Source organism: Eretmochelys imbricata, chromosome 1, assembly GCF_965152235.1.
Source record: "Eretmochelys imbricata isolate rEreImb1 chromosome 1, rEreImb1.hap1, whole genome shotgun sequence".
NCBI lineage: Eukaryota > Metazoa > Chordata > Testudines > Cheloniidae > Eretmochelys > Eretmochelys imbricata.
The window spans coordinates 43488332-43506530 of record NC_135572.1 but is presented as its reverse complement, the minus strand read 5'-3'; the positions used below and the strand labels follow the sequence as shown (position 1 = coordinate 43506530).

General features: G+C 38.7%; 1 protein-coding gene across 1 annotated transcript in view; it reads right to left on the bottom strand.

Moving 5' to 3' along the window:
• The window catches only part of SGCG (sarcoglycan gamma), a 94867-nt gene that overhangs the window by 7139 nt on the left and 69529 nt on the right, over positions 1-18199 (bottom strand). Inside the window, exon 6 of the mRNA XM_077806105.1 lies at positions 2392-2515. Within this exon, the coding sequence (XP_077662231.1) occupies positions 2392-2515 (124 nt within the window). The remainder of the gene's footprint in view (positions 1-2391; positions 2516-18199) is intronic.

Below are 18199 nucleotides of genomic sequence, written 5' to 3'. Positions count from 1 at the left end.
TTGAAATCCCTTCTCCTTCTCATGTGGAGGGGGACTTGAACTGGGAGTCTCCTGCATCTCACGTGAGTACCCTAACAACTGGGCTAAAAGTCATGAGGCAGCACCTTCTCCTTGTCAGCACAAAAATGCCTTAGGTGCCTATCTTGAAGAGAGGGTTCACAGCTGAGAATCACTAACAGAGCTAGGTGCCTAAGTCCAAGCTACAGTGAGGTGTTTCTCTCCAGGAGTGGCAGGGCTTAGCACACACCCCTCTTGTTAGCATCTCCCATTGGCTAGTTTAGGCAACTTCCCACTTAGGCCATGTATACATTACCACTTATGTTGGTAAAACTTTTGTCATTCAGGGGTGTGAAGAAAGCACAACTCCCCTCCCCCCGCCCCCCGAGTGACATAAATTTCACCAGCATAGGTGGTAGCGTGCAGAGCTGTGTCAGTGGGAGAGCATCTCCCGCCAACACAGCTACTGCTGCTCACTGGGGGTGGTTTAATTATTTCGATGGGTGAGCTCTCTCCTGTCAGCATAGAGCAGCTGCACGAGAGATCTTACAGTGGTGCAACTGCATTGGTACAGCTGTGCCGCTGTAAGCTCTCTAGTGTAGACATAGGATTAGGATACTGGCTTTTGTGAGTTACAGTCTAAGATACCTGTCTCTCCTCATTCATGGTAGATGGAGCCTAAGCACCTAACACAGACTTTGTGGATCACAGTGCTGTGATTTTCTAAATGCCTAAAAGTTAGGTGGAGTGACGCTCAACATCACAACACTTAAATACCTTAGTGAATCCAAGCCTAAGTGCTTTGGAAAATCTCACAAAGATGCGTATCTGTAGGCATCTAAATACCTTCAAAAATCTATCCCTTAGATCTCATTGAAAGTCAGTAGGATTTAGGCTTCTAGGGGGCAAGATCCACAAAGGGATTTAGGCATCTACCTGCCACTTTAGGAACCTAAATCTAATATTTAGAAAACACTGAGATCCTCTAAACACCCACTCAGCTGCCTCTAAAGCCTGTTCCCCAGGTGCCTAAGTTTTTTCCAGTGGGTATGTGCAAAACCACCTAAGTCCTAACACCACCTGCTCAGTGCCCTAGCTCCTGCTTAAGCCCCAGCAGGATACTCAAACTAGGCGTTCCCTGGCCTGTCTTGCCTACTATTGGATAGCACACCTACTAGATCAGACCTGCATAAAATACACTGGGGATACCAAGATAAGGAACTTTTCAGGCTAAGGCATATGTGTGTTCCTGAATACCCGACAGCCAGGTAGTCACCTGAGATGTGGAGATTGTTTTCAAATCCTTGCTCTGCCTCATTTGAAGCAGGGACTGGAACATAGGTCTCCCATATCATAAATGAGGTCCCTAATCACCAGACTGTAGGATATTCTGTGCTGTAGAAACTGTTCCACTATGTACAAATACTTTAATACTCATTGGGCCAGAGAGAGGAAGCATGAGAATGAATGTTTAGGGCTCTCACCTAGGAGACTGGTGTTCCAGTCCCTGCTCCAATGAATATATATTTTATCAGTGCTTAATTTGTGGCTGGAGCACCTCTAGGGTTGGCAGTTCATCACCCCAGCACCTATGGGCTTGCTGCATCAGTTATTAAAGTAAAAAAAATTGCTTGATCCCTGGCACCTAATTCCTTGATCCCTGGCACCTCTTTCATTACAAATTAAGCACTGTAATTTATACATAGAGGATCTGGTTCAACAAGAGAGATTGCAAAAACCCCACCCCTGACAGTCTGGTGGTTAAGGCATTCACCTAAGAGATAGGAGACCTGGGTTTAAGTTGCAAATCAGGAAATCACACCTATGTTTTTCCACGTCCCAGGTGAGTGCCCCCACCAGTGGTCTACTGAGTATAAAGGCGGACACGACCACCCCTTTAGTCTTTCACTAGAAAGGACTGACCTGGCTTAGGCACTTATCTCCTTTAAGATTTTTCTCCTAGAGTCTTTTCTTGCTTCCACTGAAATCAATGGCTAAAGTCCACTAACTTCAATGGGAGCTGGAGCTGGACATCTGTTCTCTCTTGCATTTCATTATGTATAAGGTTATCACACTACCTCTCATGTTCCTGAATTACAGAAACTGAATGGACCAAAGCAGAGCACTCACTTCATTTAAAAAAACGTGATGTGCTAGGACAGAAGTGACTTCTTAGCATTTTTAAAACTCTTTCAACACCATGTCATTTTATATTATTATTTAATCCCTGCCCTGTAAACAGATGTATTATTATGGCACCATTATCTGGAACTATCAGCATATTTGCTAAACCCTGAACAATTATAATACTTCAAAATGACAATGACATTGATGGCAATATCAAACAGCATCAATATAAACCACAATAATAACAACATGATTTATCATATTCACCACTCCATCACTGCTATGCAATTTGATATCCATCTGAGAGAGAGCTTCAATATTGCCAGCTTGTGCTTTAATATTAATCCCTTTTGGTGCATCCATGCTCAAAGACCGAGTTGGTGATTCCAATCTGAAAGCAAGTAGAGGAAATCTGGCTGTAGCATATTCTTAAAAAGTTATTTTGTAAAATAATTAAAAAACTTTTGAACTTATAAAACATTCTGAGACAGTGATGTGAGGAATTCTATAAAAGATGATAGGTTCCTATTTCTTTATGCAGACTTGAAACAGTGGGTAGTTGTTTCAAAACCAACAGAGTATCCCATATGACAGTGCAGAAAGAACTCAAGATCATACTATATGGTGCTTTAGGTACAAACACTGCAGTTTACGTTTCTAAGTTATAGTTTTCAGTGAGACCATAATTGTTCTGATACAAATATTCATATTTGAAAATGCATTTTTATAATCTTTATTTTCACTTGAAATAAACCAAAACATTCTAAACACAGTTGGTGAAATGCTAACCCATTTAAGTTTTGACATTGTCTTAAATGGGGCCAGGATTTCAGGATTTCACTCAGTACATTTATATGAAAAGGAGTACTTGTGGCACCTTAGAGACTAACCAGTTTATTTGAGCATGAGCTTTCGTGAGCTACAGCTCACTTCATCAGATACATACCGTGGAAACACGTTTCCACGGTATGTATCTGATGAAGTGAGCTGTAGCTCACGAAAGCTCATGCTCAAATAAACTGGTTAGTCTCTAAGGTGCCACAAGTACTCCTTTTCTTTTTGCGAATACAGACTAACACGGCTGTTACTCTGAAACCTACATTTATATGCATGCTATAAGTAGCCTAACATTTGAGAGCTATGATCACTAGCCTTTCCTGGAAAATACTTGAAATTAATCTGCAGAAAATACTCAGAAATAGCTAAAAGTAATAAAGTTAAAGTCTAACATACACCGAACATATTATATTAACAGTACCTTTGCAAACACAGTTGTGCCACAAGGTGGCAGAAAGGGACCATGTTAGCTGAATGATTGCTTCATTGTCTCAGCTACATGGAATTAATGGGGTTCTGTTTGTAAAAGAGATCAGGATATTTCCCACTTTGGATATTTGGCATTATTTACAAAATTAAACAAGAAGATCAGAAACAATAATTAGGTTTGGTTTCAAGCAATGAGTTCCATATACTCATTAAAAATCCAAATCAAAACCCACTGCAATAAGATATGTATGAATTTTGCTTCTCTCTGTGATTACCTAGTTAGGACCAGGTCATGTGAGAGCATTAGTACCTTTCAAGATCACACCCTGTGTACCTTTTACACCTGCACTATTAGCTAGTTCTGCTTGATGATAACAGACCCAATGTTAGGCCCTCAGCCGTAGTTACACTGCATGATACTGAACACAACTCTTCCTGCCTGTGTCCTTTAAAAAATAGTCAGTTTTAAAGAAAATAAATAATATAATGGCTCTGATATTTTCTTAACTAATTTATTCCCTTAAGTTTGTAAACAGGAAAAAGAATTGAAATCTTGTTCTTATTTGCACTGTACCTTTTTTTCCCCCCAAACAAATTATTTTAATAATAAAGGCCTCTCACCTTCCTGATGGGGAAGCAAAGTGTTCACCCTCCACCTAATATGCTTGTTGTGGCAGCAATGGTCCAAAGATCTAAGGCAGATCTCTTACACCTCCTACTCCTGCTTCCAAAATGGGTTGGGGAACATATCTCAACAAATTTTTCATTCATAGTCTTTTGGAACCACCAAAATGTGTTAGAACTGAGAGGTATTCATCTGGCTCTCAAATCCTTCCTCCCACAAGTGCAAGTCAGTAGTTCAAGTACCCACAGACAATATGCCAGTGATGCATTATGTAAACAAACAGGAAGGAGCTCATTTGTCTAGCTCTGCAAGGAGGTGTGGGACTGATATAGCCTACACAACATTTATTCAGTTGGTTCACATGTAGTGTGAAACCACAGCGAAATTGCAGATCTCCTGAGTGGAGATTCCTCACCGATGCATGAATGGTCTCTAAAAGATTTTGTGATTCAGGACATTTTCAATCTTTGGGGCTTCCTGGACTGTTTGCCACCAGATTCAATATCAAGTGTTCCTGTTTTGGTTTAAGAGCATGCTCAGACAGTCAATGACAGATACGTTCCTCCTTGATTCGGGAAGGGGTATAATTTATGCATTTCCTTATTCCTCATTTATGCATTTCCACTAAAGTTAAAGAAAGTAAAGAAAATAAGACAGGACTCGGCCAATATGATCCTAATTGCTCCAGTGTGGCCAAGACATCAATGGTTCACCAATTTACTCCTATCCCAAGGGAATAAAGATGCTTCTGGTGACAATGTACCTACTGTCCAGCAGGGAGGGAAAGTCTTTCAACCAGATCCACACTCATTGCATCTAACAGCTGGGGAAATAGGACTTTGATAGATTTAGAAAAGTCTTGTTCTATTACTGAGGTAAAACATATTTTAATTTACTCCGGGAAGCAGGCCACTAGAAAATGTACTTGAAGTTAAATTGATTTGCTATATGGGTGTCTAATAAAAGCATTACCCAGTCTCTGCTCCTACTCAGTATACCTTGGACTATTTATTCCCCTTAAAGCTATGGATTTGTCTAGCTCTTTGCTTAAAGTCCATTTAGCAGCAATAGCAGCTTTTCATATATTTATTATAGTAAATCTATTTTCTCACACAGCTGCGTTAAAAGATTTTTAAAGGGTTTATTGAATTTGTATCCACCAATACGAAATCCAGTTCCTATGGGATTTAAACTTAGTGTTAACACAGTTTATGTCTGTTCCATCTGAACCTTTCTCAGAATGTTCTTTATTTTATTTTTCTATAAAGACAGCTTCCATAATAGCAATCACATCTGTTAGAAGAACTAGTGAACTACATGCTCTAATGGCTGACCTTCCTTATACCTCTTTTTATAAGTTCAAGGTGATTCTTAGACCTCACCCCAGATTCCTTCCTCAAGTCATTTCAGACTTTCATGTTAGTCAGTATCTTAATTTACCAGTATTCTTTCACAAACCCCACACACATAATGGTGAATCCAGACTGCATTCTTTAGATGCAAAGGGAGCACTATCTTATCACCTGCACAGAACTGAACACCCTCTCCTGAGTTGTTTATATTGTATGCTGGTCACTGTAAAGGACAAGCTATTTCTGCCCAGTCTTTGTCTAGATGGATCAGACAGTATATAGAAGAAAATTATAAGAATTCTTCCCTCTTTACTCCTGACAGTCTTAGAGCTCAATGTACTAGGGCAGTTACTGTGTTTGTACCATGTGCTAGACATATTCTTCTTATTGAAATATGTAAAGCTGGCCCTTTGGAGTTCAATTCAAACTTTCAGTAAATATTATGCATTAGATTTGGCAGCCAGCTCTGACACACAGTTTGGCTGAGTGGTGCTTTAGTCATTATTTAATGAGGACTCTGCGTCCCTCCATCCATCCTTGGAATAGCGCTTGCCAAATTATCCCAAGACTGGGAATATGCAGAGGACGCTTGAAGAAGAAATGAAGGTTATTTACTTGTAACCAGAGTTCTTTGAGATGGACTCCACATTTTCACACTTCCTTCCCACTTTCCCCTCTTCTGCAGGTTCCTAATTGAAAAATACCCCTGGAGTCTTCATTAGTGGTGGAAGGAACTGAGGTGACAACTAGCACCTTGCTCCCTTTTATAGTCATGTCCTCAGAACATGTTCAAAGGTTGAGAGTTATGGCAGGAAGTGCACGTGTGCACTCTAGTAGGCATTACTATGAGAAGGATCCACCATCCAAGCTGCACCAGTTGGAGCATCCCAAGAGTGTGAATGTGCAGAGTATATCTAGTAGAACTCCAATTACAAGTAAGTAACCTTCATTTCTTGCATTTAATATTTATACATTCCTCTTTACTCATTCATGACAGAGTGCATAAGTGGCAGACCTCCCAAACAGGTGGGTCCCACTTCTAACTTATCTGCTTTGTAATTACGGTGCAGGGAGAAGATAAGCAGGGTTCACACCCACTCTGTGGTGGGATAAGGGAATTAAAACATTTAGCTCCCTTCTCACTGAAAGAGCATCTGGCTTGGAAGAGGCAACAGGTGATGAGAAGAGGCTGCTCAACAGGATACCAGGTGATTGGCTACCTATCTGAGCCAGTAAGTGCCACTTGTAAAAAACCTAGGAGGTGAATTTAAATTTTACGTTTGACTGAAGGAAAGATTCTGAATGGAGATGATGAAAGAGAATAGAAGGAAACTATACAAGGGACACTATGCTATATGCCTCCAGCACTGGTGCTGGTATTCCCTAGCCAATCAGGACCAGGACTAGTACAAGAGATCCTGTTGTCTTCTTTTCTGAGGACATCTAGATCCACAAAATAAAAACACCAGGATGAATAGTTTTTCTGCCCCCTCCTGTGTCTCAGGCTATAATAGCCACACAAGACAACAGACTAATGGTTGCACCTATTCCCCAGATTGGTGTCGCAGCTTGAAGTCACAATAGCATGGGGACATGTGTCTCCACCCTGAGGAGCTTGCAGGAGTCCAGAGTGACCTAGACAAATTGGAGGATTGGGCCAAAAGAAATCTGACTAGGTTCAACAAGGACAAGTGCAGAGTCCTAGCACTTAGGAAAGAAGAATCCCATGCACCGCTACAGGCTGGGGACTGACTGGCTAAGTAGCAGTTCTGCAGAAAAGGACCTGGGGATTACAGTGGATGAGAAGCTGGATATGAGTCAGCAGTGCACCCTCGTTGCCAAGAAAGCCAATGGCATATTGGGCTATATTAGTAAGAGCATTGCCAGCAGATTGAGAGAAGTGATTATTCCCTTCTATTCAGCACTGGTGAGGCCACACTTAGAGCATTGCATACAGTTTTGGTCCCCCCTCTACAGAAGGGATGTGAACAAATTGGAGAGAGTCCAGCAGAGGGCAACAAAAATGATTAGGGGGCTGGGGCACATGACTTATGAAGAGAGGCTGAGGGAACTGGGCTAATTTAGTCTGTAGAAGAGAAGAGTGAGGGGGGATTTGATAGCAGCCTTCAACGACTTGAAGGGGGGGTTCCAAAGAGGATGGAGCTGGGCTGTTCTCAGTGGTGGCAGATGACAGAACAAGAAGCAATGGTCTCAAGTTGCAGTGGGGGAGGTCTAGGTTGGCTATTAGGAAATGCTATTTCACTAGGTGGGTGTTGAAGCACTGGAATGGGTTAGGGATATGGTGGAATCTCCATACTTAGAGGTTTTTAAGGGCCGGCTTGACAAAACCTTGGCAGGCCCCAGTGGCCTAATGGATGAGGCATTGGCTTCCTTAGCCAGAGATTGTGGGTTCAAGTCCTATCTGGGGTGAAAAACTCCTTGACAAAACCTTGGCTAGGTTGATTTAGTTGGTCACTACATGCATCCAACAAAGTGGGTATTCACCCACAAAAGCTTATGCTCCAATACATCTGTTAGTCTATAAGGTGCCACAGGAATCTTTGCCGCTTTTACAGATCCAGACTAACACGGCTACCCCTCTGATGCTTAGTTGGTGTTGGTGTCCTGCTTTGAGCAGGGGATTGGACTAGATGACCTCCTGAGGTCTCTTCCAACCATAATATTCTATGATAGACAGACAACACACATGAAACACATAACACACTGGGAAATTCAAGACAAAGGTTCTCTTTTTTATGGAGTTTTTGTCGTAGCTTATAAGGGGAGGGGGAGATAATAGCATTTTTACTGATACAGATTAGCATTTGCTGTCTTTTAGGAGGAAGTGATTTATGAGAAGGGATTTGAAAGTAGAAATGATTGGTATTTGGAACATTGGAATTATAGAGAAGATCCCTGACTTAGACAGCAGAATGGAAGAAGACACAAAGCCACAGAAAGAAAGTAATGCACAACTCACTGGTGGAGTCAAAAGAACAACTGTGGGAAATAAAAAATGTTAGCAGAAACGTAAGCAGGGTAGAGTTGGGCACAGTCAAGAATGTGAGGATTGAAAAGAAGCCTGCATTTGATGCAGAAGGTAAGAAGAAGCAAATGGAGGATTTTGAAGAAGGAAATAATTTAAAGAGTGGCTGGACTGACAGAGGGAATCAGGACCATTTTCTGAATACAGTCTGAAAGTCCATAATGAATACAGGGCCACTTCAGTTATTGCTCAGAAGGAGACCTTATCTGGATGAAAAGTCCTACTGAACGAGTTCTCATCTCAGGTAGGCACTGTGCATACTGCAACCACAGTAGATAGCATTTTGAAGCCCATTCCTCATGGGAGTTTAGCTCTGAACTATCATCAAACCAGAGAAGCTTGGAGGCTGTATGCTTACCCTGATGCAATATGCGAGACTCTTATGTGCTTCCACCTGAGGGCCAGAAAGGATTCTCATCAGCCATACTGACAAGAAATGGTGGTGGGATGGGATTAAATTATGGAATGAAGTACCAGTGCACTAACTGGTGCCTGGATCTGACAAACTCAGGTACTGATTAAATTAAGTTCTGCCAATACAGTAAAGCATCTGTGAGCTAAATGGAGTGCAGCTAAGATATAGTCTCAGCAGGGTGTCAGTAAATTAAAGGGGTTTGATGCTGACAGCTACAGGAGCCAGTGTGCTTACCAGGGGTCTAGGGGACCAGCACCATCAACTCTGGGCTCTAATGTGCCAACCCAGCAGTGCACTGATTCACCGTAGAAGTTTGGCACCAATAGTTCCAAGTGCTATTGCACTGATTCAGCAGGACACTCGTGCACTGTAGGGTTCCATGCTTACAAGCCTCTAAAGGCAGTCAAATGCACAGATACAACATAGTGGTAATCCTGTCAGTTTGATAACAGTGGTGCTACTGGCTGGTTCTTTAAGTATGTGGAGGCTTGACTTCTCATAGCACTCATGGATGTTAGCCTTGGAATCAATAATTCAACCACAGGGTTATGGGATAGGGTTGTTTTCTGTATGACTTGTACTCAAAGCTGGAGATCCAGAAGTGGAAATTCTGCACTGATATTACTTTTAGAGAAGTGTTCAGAGGAGAATTACATGACTTATTGGACAAAATACTAATATATAAGAAAGGAAAAACAAACAAGGGTAACCAAAGACACATGACCTTTATCTATTCTAATGTTGTCTTATATTCTTTGACTAAAGAGTAGAACTGATGAAACTTCAGATTTATACAAGTTTTAAAGCTCATGGCATAACATCTTTAGAAAGTTTCATTGTGGGGATTTTATCAAAATTATTACTTTAAAAAGAAATCTAAATAGTTGTGAGGGGATGGGGGAATTGTTGTTGTTTGTTTGTATTATCGTAGCACCTGGGAGCCATAGTCATGGCTACAGCACAGCAGAGCCAATAAAGTGTTTTTTCCACTAGTCTTTACCACTATTTTTCATTGTGTCAGCTTGAATATTGCAGAATGCCATGTGACTATCTGGAAGATATTGTTTTCATGGGAATTATTACTTGAATACCTATATATTAAGATATTTACACAGTTTCCCAGTTGAATGGGATTTGGACAGACAAACTGCTAGTTTGTTGCAATCTGTGTACATTGATTAGAATTTAATTGCAATGATTTGTTACCTAAAAATAAAAATGATTTTGCAAGATGCCAAATAACTGCTGCAAAACATTATCAAAGAAAATGCCAAAAGCAGTCTTCTCACTTCTGTATCAAATTAAAACTCCCAAATTTGTAATCTGCTAAAATTAAAGGTCTATATGTGAACTGTGGAGTGATTAGGAGAAACCACAGCAAATATTATCACCAGTGATTTGTAATTTTGGGCACCTGAATTTTGTGGTGCTCAATTGGAGACAGCTTAAAAGGCTCTCATTTTCAGAAAATGTTAAGTACGCGCCATTTGAAAATCAAGTCCCTTGATAGTGTCTCTGATTAGGCACTCAAAAACAGAGGCATCCAAAATCACTAGTCACGTTTGAAAATATTTGCCTTTTTGTATACTTTACATTCAAGAACTTCAATGTAAAAAAGTGCAATTATAGGACCTGATTATATTCTTGAATATACCAGAAGATCTACTGTAAAGGAATATTATACTATTGCAATGGAGTAAGAAATAATACAAACTCATAATATCCGATAAATTCCTTAACACTGTTTGATTAGATCATGATGCTGCTAGTAAATTACAAGATCTTAATGTAATCAGTGAAGATTTTAAGATTTAGAGTCTATTTCTCTCTTTGCTACATGTGGGATATGTTTGTAAACCTCTATTGAGAAAAGTTAGAAATTTGTTTCAAGCATTTTAGTTAATATATTTCATGATGATGTCAGAATTCAGGTCCTACTTGAATTATTGTCAAATAATTGCAGCTGAGTTGTGACAAGACATGGAAAATGGTGGAAAAGTAATAGTGGACTTTTATTATTTGCAGTAATTTGGAAAAGCTGATAGTGGGAGTCCCGCCATGAACGGTGCTGACAGCAGGAGCTCCTGCTGCCTGGGGGAGCCATGGGCTGACAGCTGGGGCTTTTGCTGTTTGCCGCTTGGGGCTGACAGCAGGGGCTCCTGTTGCCGGCTGCCCAGGGTGCCCAGGTCTCCCACTGTCAGCCCGTGCACGGCACGACTCTCGCTGTCAAAACTGCAATGGAAGCCCAATATTGGGAGCTGCAATTTCTGCAATATCGTGAATTGTGTAGGACCTTAGCCATAATGTAACAAGTCTCTATTATGTGGCTCCATCACATGATGAAACACAGATAGAGACACAACACAGAATAAATCAGAAGAAAGTTTAAACCAGCAAGGCTTTTTCTTTGGATTTTTCCAAAAATAATTTATGACAATAAGACACTAAACTGTATGAACATTATTAAGCCAGTGCAGCCCCTTAGATCCTCTAATGCCTCTGCTAGGTCAGTCCTGAATCAGGAAGCCATAACTAACTCCCATCCTGTCTCTATACCATTCCTATGCTGAGGGGAGCTCAGGTTGCAGGGGAGAATGGAGCCTCATACATGTATGCATCGGTTCTCAATTTGACTATCATTTTGTGTACAATCAATCTGGAGAATATATAAAAAGCCAGTTATTTGTTTGGCATATGGAACAAGGGACCTTTAATCTTCTAAATATAGAACCATATAGAGGTCTATTTGTTAGACTGACCATATTTCTCAGCAACATAGATCTTGAGATGTCTCCCCCCCAATACAATTGTATAGGGAGGTCCACCTTGCTAGTATACAAGAAATAAGATTAATTTATATTACCTAACTCATAGACAAACACAGTCATCAGACGTCTTAGCAAATCATCAATCACTGGCATATAGATCTAAATATTCTAATATATTTTACTGTTTATAAATTCTTTTTAATAGGGTTGCTCCAGTGTATGTAAATAAGAGCTGAAAGCATTCCAATATTTAAAATATTTATGATGTAAATTACATTTATCTTATATCTTAGAAACTTAGTAAACAAAAAATATAACCAGGTTATTTCAGCTTGCAAATAATGAAAATCAAATATATATTTTTGATGAATGGGACCATTATAATTATATTTTAGTATAATTACATATACATTTTAAGTAGATTATTCAATTTATAACTCAGATGTATGATGCATATTCTTAAGAATAAAATTATTTGTCCACTTGCTAAGGTTGCTAGAAGTACATCAACAAATATTTTCTACTTTGCATCACTATCACTCTGTAATAGAGTGAAAATTCAAATGTGAAATATTAATAAAATTGCCACACAAGGTTCACTTATAGTTTTGAAATGATGAATTTTATAATTAGGACGAATCTCAGAAAATTTTTCAGAATGAGAGGGCTCCAGCCTCCACTTAGATTTATTTTCTTTACCCCATTCTGGAGAAGGACAATGGTGGTGTGGTCTGACCTTAGATTGTTCCTCGGATCTACCTTGTCTGGTAAGCTTCAGTCCTGGGTCCCACACAGATGATGTCCTGAGGATCTTGAGGCCTGTTCTCAAGAGCTGGAACTGAGTGAGTGGAATCTCTACTTACTGTAGCACTGAGGGAATTAAATTTCTGGCTCAGGGGATTGTTTTGAATCAAGGGAAGGCCTGTCAGGATCTGAGGTACACCTCATTTATTGCTCTAACAGGAACAATTTTAGGTGAGATTCCATTGACTTTCTGGTTGTAGTATAAAAGGAGCTGCAGACTGAAGAATGATCAGGGATATGAGATTCCCCTGAGCAGAAAAGGCACCTGCTGTGGCCGTCAGTTAAAGGAAGGGCCTGTTGCAGGAAGGGCAGAACTTAAACCCAGAGGACATAGTGGCTATCATACTCATGATAAGGCACAAACACCTAAGGAGATTCTCTGGGATAAAAGGAGGAATGGAAAGCTGCCAATGGGCAGAAAAGCTATTAATTAACTAATTATAAACTAATAATCTAAATCTATATAAAATGTTTATAAAAAACTAACTAGTTACTAATGAGACGCAGGGATGACATCACAGTTCCAAATCACTACCATGGGTAGTAAGAGGAAACAGGGTCAGTGGGGTTTGTGTGCCCTTTATGGCCTTGGCAGTAAGGGGAGCAAGGACAGGCAGGGTGTAGGCATGGCCCCAAACCCAGGTGTGCTTGCTAGAAAGTTCCAAATTCAAGCACAGGGTGCATATGCACCGAAAGTGAGATTGATGTAAAAAATTACTTGAAAAAATTATTTTGCTAAAGCTAAAAAATAATTTTTGAGATCTTGTCTCACAGTAAAGAACTCCCCTCCTGGCCTAATCTACTATGCCACCACCACCTTCAAGTTTTTAGAACAGGCCTCTTTGATGAAGTCTATAAGCCCTAGACCTTGTAGACCTCGCTGGAATCTTAGGCATGAATAAAAGTATGAACCAAAGAAGGTGAACCAAAGTTGGCATGGCCTTGGCAGAATAGTAACACTACAGGCATTAGCTGAACAAGTAAGCACATTCCTGATGAGAGAATGGTACAGAAACACATCAAGTAACTACATAAACACATACCTAAGAGATGGTACAAGAACTCACTGACCCTTTGTAAAGATAAAGAGGAGATGACAGGATAATGGATGAGATTGTTTTGTTCAAATTAGCACGTATAAAGCACAGGATAATGACAAAAAGCATATAGAATGTAATATGTAATGTGTTTGTACCAATGTTTAAAAGAAGACGTCATAGGAGGGTCATCTTTGTATTGGCCTGTTATGTTGACTGAGCTTTTACCTTGTCATGGGCATACATATGTTAGTGTCCCTGTGACCTGTTGGACAGGGCTTTGCTGAAAATAAACCTCACCGAGTGCCTTCGCCACTGAACCAAGCATGCTGTGGTCTTTTTTTTATGACTAACATTGAGGTCTGCTGAATCAGCAAGCTGCACTGTCTGCTGGTGCCAAGTACAGGGGAGCTCCCAAAACCAGCAACACTCTGCAATACTAACAGATCTCACTACAATGAGTTACACGCTGAGTTTGATAACGAATATACTCTTAGCACACTCATTTTTATTCGATAGAAAAATCTTGAATTATAAGAGAGCTATTCTCAAATTTCTTTTTATTGAAAAAGCTGTTAGAGTCAATGATTATTGTTTCATACGATAAACACTATTGATTTGTACTCAACTATGGCAATATTTTAGGTGACTTTAAAACAAAACAAAACAAATAAAAAACCTAAAAGCAACAAACTAACAAAAAACGCCAAACAAAACTATGAATGCTTTACTAAGGGCAATTCTTTTCACTTGTGCTCAGTGTTTCAGATGACCCATGCCACTTTCAGTTATAGCATTTTATCTCCATGACGTAATTCCATGGAAATGTAATTGTTCACATATAAAACTGAGGCTGTTCTCCATATCATAGCTATTCTTTGACCTTTTCACTGTTGTACTTTCAAATCCTCCACATTCATGATTCAGTTCTCTGTTTACTAAAGGTAAATTGTCATAACAAGAAACACTTCCAGTTGAACTGATTATACTATGATTAACTAGCAAGGTATTTGAATAAGTCAATATTATTTGCATACTCTTATGTTTAGCACTAACTATTTATTTCTCTTTCACATCCTACTCTATTCAGATTTGAACCCTGCAACATGTATTTGCATGATGAATTACCCAATAATTTCTTATTGTCTTCTATTTTAATTTGCCATAAAACAACTCCATCAACTTCAGAAGCCAAATTCACTGCTGATGTAAGCAGTAAGGATGTAAGAGGCCATATTTTTAAAGTTAAGTACACACAATTGTATATGTACTTTTGCATGTGCCTAACATATATGCAAAAACTAGATATGCACAGGCAAACACAGCTATTTGTGTGCCTAATTGATTAATAGGTTTACAGACTTTAAGGCCAGAAAAGACTATTATGATTATCTAGTCTGACGTCCTGAACAAAAATTTCACTCAGTAATTCTTTCATCAAGCCCTTAACTTCTGTTTGAGCAATGCATATTTTTAGAAAGATAGTGTGTCACCTGAATGCACAAATGCTTGATTTGTGCCTTCAATAATGTAAAATTGGACATGCTTAACTTTAAAATTCTGACTCTAAATTTCAAAAATATTTTTATTTTAGAAAATATGGTCTACTTAGATGTCATTTTGTGTTGACTTCAATTATACTTGAAAACCATTTTACACAGGCTTTACTCATCCCTCTCAGTGCTATAGTGTGCTATTTGCCCCTGTGCACCCACACATATTTCTGAATGGGATATTTGTCTTGAAGACCCACAAAATTCTATACTCATATCAGTCTATACATTCTCTTCTCTTCCTTTTAATCTGTGGGCATACTTCCTTCCTTTTGTCTTTTTGTATATTGCTTGATACTGGAATGATGTATGAACCAGTATGGATAAAATAACATCACCCATCAGAAGAACGGGTCGGTCTTAAGAGTGTCCCTTAAAATACGTAAGTATGGCAAGAACTATCTTAAGTCTGTGTGCTTAAGAGAAGAATGACACAATAAAGGGTTTTCTGAGTAATGAACCTGCAGCTTGTGCATTCTTTTATTTGAGAGTCCATTTGAGTTCTAAATAAAAGTAACAAAAAGGATTTCAGATAGTTCAGATAGAGCTTATCTGTGGTGCTCAGGGGTCAGAGGGAATGGTGCAGCACAGTCAGCTGATTCCCCCATGGTACTGATGAATAGGAAAGAGTTGATCCACAGGCAGACAGGTCTGGGGAATGCACATTTTCCAAGTGAGGTTTGTATGGCAGAACATTGACATGATTGAGCTTCAAGGATTATGGTTAACTGAATTATACTTTATGTAAGTAATTCAACTAAAACATTCAGAGTCCTGGGGCAACTACATTTACAAGATCTTCTTGATTCTAAAACAGCATTGAGTTCTAATGACACCTTCAAAAGGCTGTAAAGCAATTTTAAACAACGTTAATCAGCTAGTCAAAAGGTACCAGTTATGATCATAATAGCCTGGTGATTGGTTTGCTACTTTTCCACCCATCTTAAATACAGAGGTATTTTCCATCTATTTCGCCACTGTCACTCAATGTAGTAGTGTTACAAAGGGTGAGGAATAAAGATCAGGACCCAGATACGATTAAAATGAAACCTTCAGCTTCTCTTAAGCAGACAGTTGTGGTAAAGAGTGATAAGCAAAGCTATTTCAAAAGAGGTTTCTGTGATGACCTCAATTTTCCAATGTGCTGACTCTCAAAGTAATTAAAAAAGACAGAGGCCCCAGTGAATGTGATTGAATCTGGCATTTCACAGATGCTTCCAGCATAGCTTTTGAATGACTTTAATTGTACTATAATGCAACATATTCTGTCATAAAGGTTTACTCTCTATTAAAGGTACTATTTGCATTACTATAGTTAAAAGTTCTATTAGTATTTCCATTCTGAACCTTTATTTTCAGAAGTTTATAATTCTGTTGTAAATATTCACTCCCAGTTTAAATTTTTCATGCATTTTTTTACTATGTAAGCACATTTTTCTTTACTGAATAGAAGACATTTAAATTTTGAACATTATAAGTTATACAAACTTACTTATAAAACCTCTGAAAGTTAGTTGTTTGTGCACTGTGTGTGTGTGTATGTGTGTGAGAGAGAGACAGAGAGAGTGAGAAGTGCTAGCTAAAAGGCATAGGACCATAGAGTCCTAAAAATGTTTCTATATTATGATTACAAATGTATACTTATGTCATAACCTGTAAATCAACCAAGACTAACCAAAACTTCATACAAAGTAACAAAAACAAAAATAAAGACATTTACTCTCAGGCATGAAAGAAAAACTTGACCTATGTTAGCCAATACATATATGTTAGGCATAATATACACCACATTAATGGGCATTATGCAAAAAGTTACATTATGCATGAATGGTATGTCCTAGCACAGACTGGGATATACCTCTACATCCAGCTGGTTTGGAATGTGGTATCCAAAGCAGAGATAAGGAAAGTATAGAACTGGTGGGTTAGATTTTAGTGTTGAGTAAAGAGTTTTGTAGCTTGTAAAATCATACTATAAATACTACTAGCTGAAATGCATATCTTTGAAACATACCTTCTATGGACGGTAAACATGCTGTGTGATAAGATTCGCTTCCTGGAACGAGAGTATGTATGTCTCCTTTTTGTATTTTACTGCTTTGTCTTTAGACAATAAATTTGGCTAAGTCCAGTTATTTGGTCTCAAACATTTTTAAGAATGAACTCTGAGTGTAATCAAACAATTGACTCTACCTTTTAGTCAATAACTACTATATTTGTTAATTTATATTTAAGATGATACAGACTGCAATTCTTAATAAAGAGCCTATTAGACAGAGCTATGCAGGTAGTTTATAGTTGTCAAAAATAGGCATAAGTAGCTCAAAGTGACTGCCCCCCAACACATAAGATAATTTGAAAACTAAAAAAAAATTAATAAAGGTCTCTAAAATAAGAGAGAAATAAGATTTAATTCCTCACTGGAAAGGGAGTCTGAGATTGGATCACAGATTCCATGGCAGCAGAATTTCAGGACATATATCAAGGGGACAGTGCTTTGAGACATTTGTCCCTGGGATTGGCAGCTCTAGACTAACTCCATGTCTCTACTGGATCAAACACAACTCTGCAGTAAGATATGCTACTCAAGGAAAATCAGTGAATATGCCTGTTTTGTCCTATGTTGTTCTCCTTCTATCATGACAATGGTGGACCACAAAAAAATCTTACCTATATGAAATGAATGTTTAATATTCACCCACTTTACCAAATGCTCTGAATACCTCTCAAGAAATAAAAATAAACAGCATTAAAACAGGACCTAGTCAAGCATGTGTGAGACAGTGTTTAAAAATATATTCCAGGAGACTCTGAAAAGGTGTTGGGAATATAGCTTCCTGATGAGACGAAATATTAGAAATGAGATGAAGAATAGGAATGAAACTAGAAAACTCAACCCCACTTAATAAGTCAGTGTTTTACTATTATAATTACATTAGTCTAAAAAAAAAAAATAGCTGCATAACTTGTAGGCCATAACAGAACAAAAGTAGTATACCTGGAAAAATTCCTTTCACATTAGAACTCAAAATATTTTCAAATATAATCAATGTGCAGAAGTATGTAAATTGGTACGCAGCTTCTAACAGAGACAAATTGAGGTATTTCTTAATTACATGGCCAGAAATGGTGTCCCTGGAAAGATAGAGGATACTAACTATTTTAACTAGCTCTTTTCATGGATTTTATTAGTGCACTAACTGAAGAGA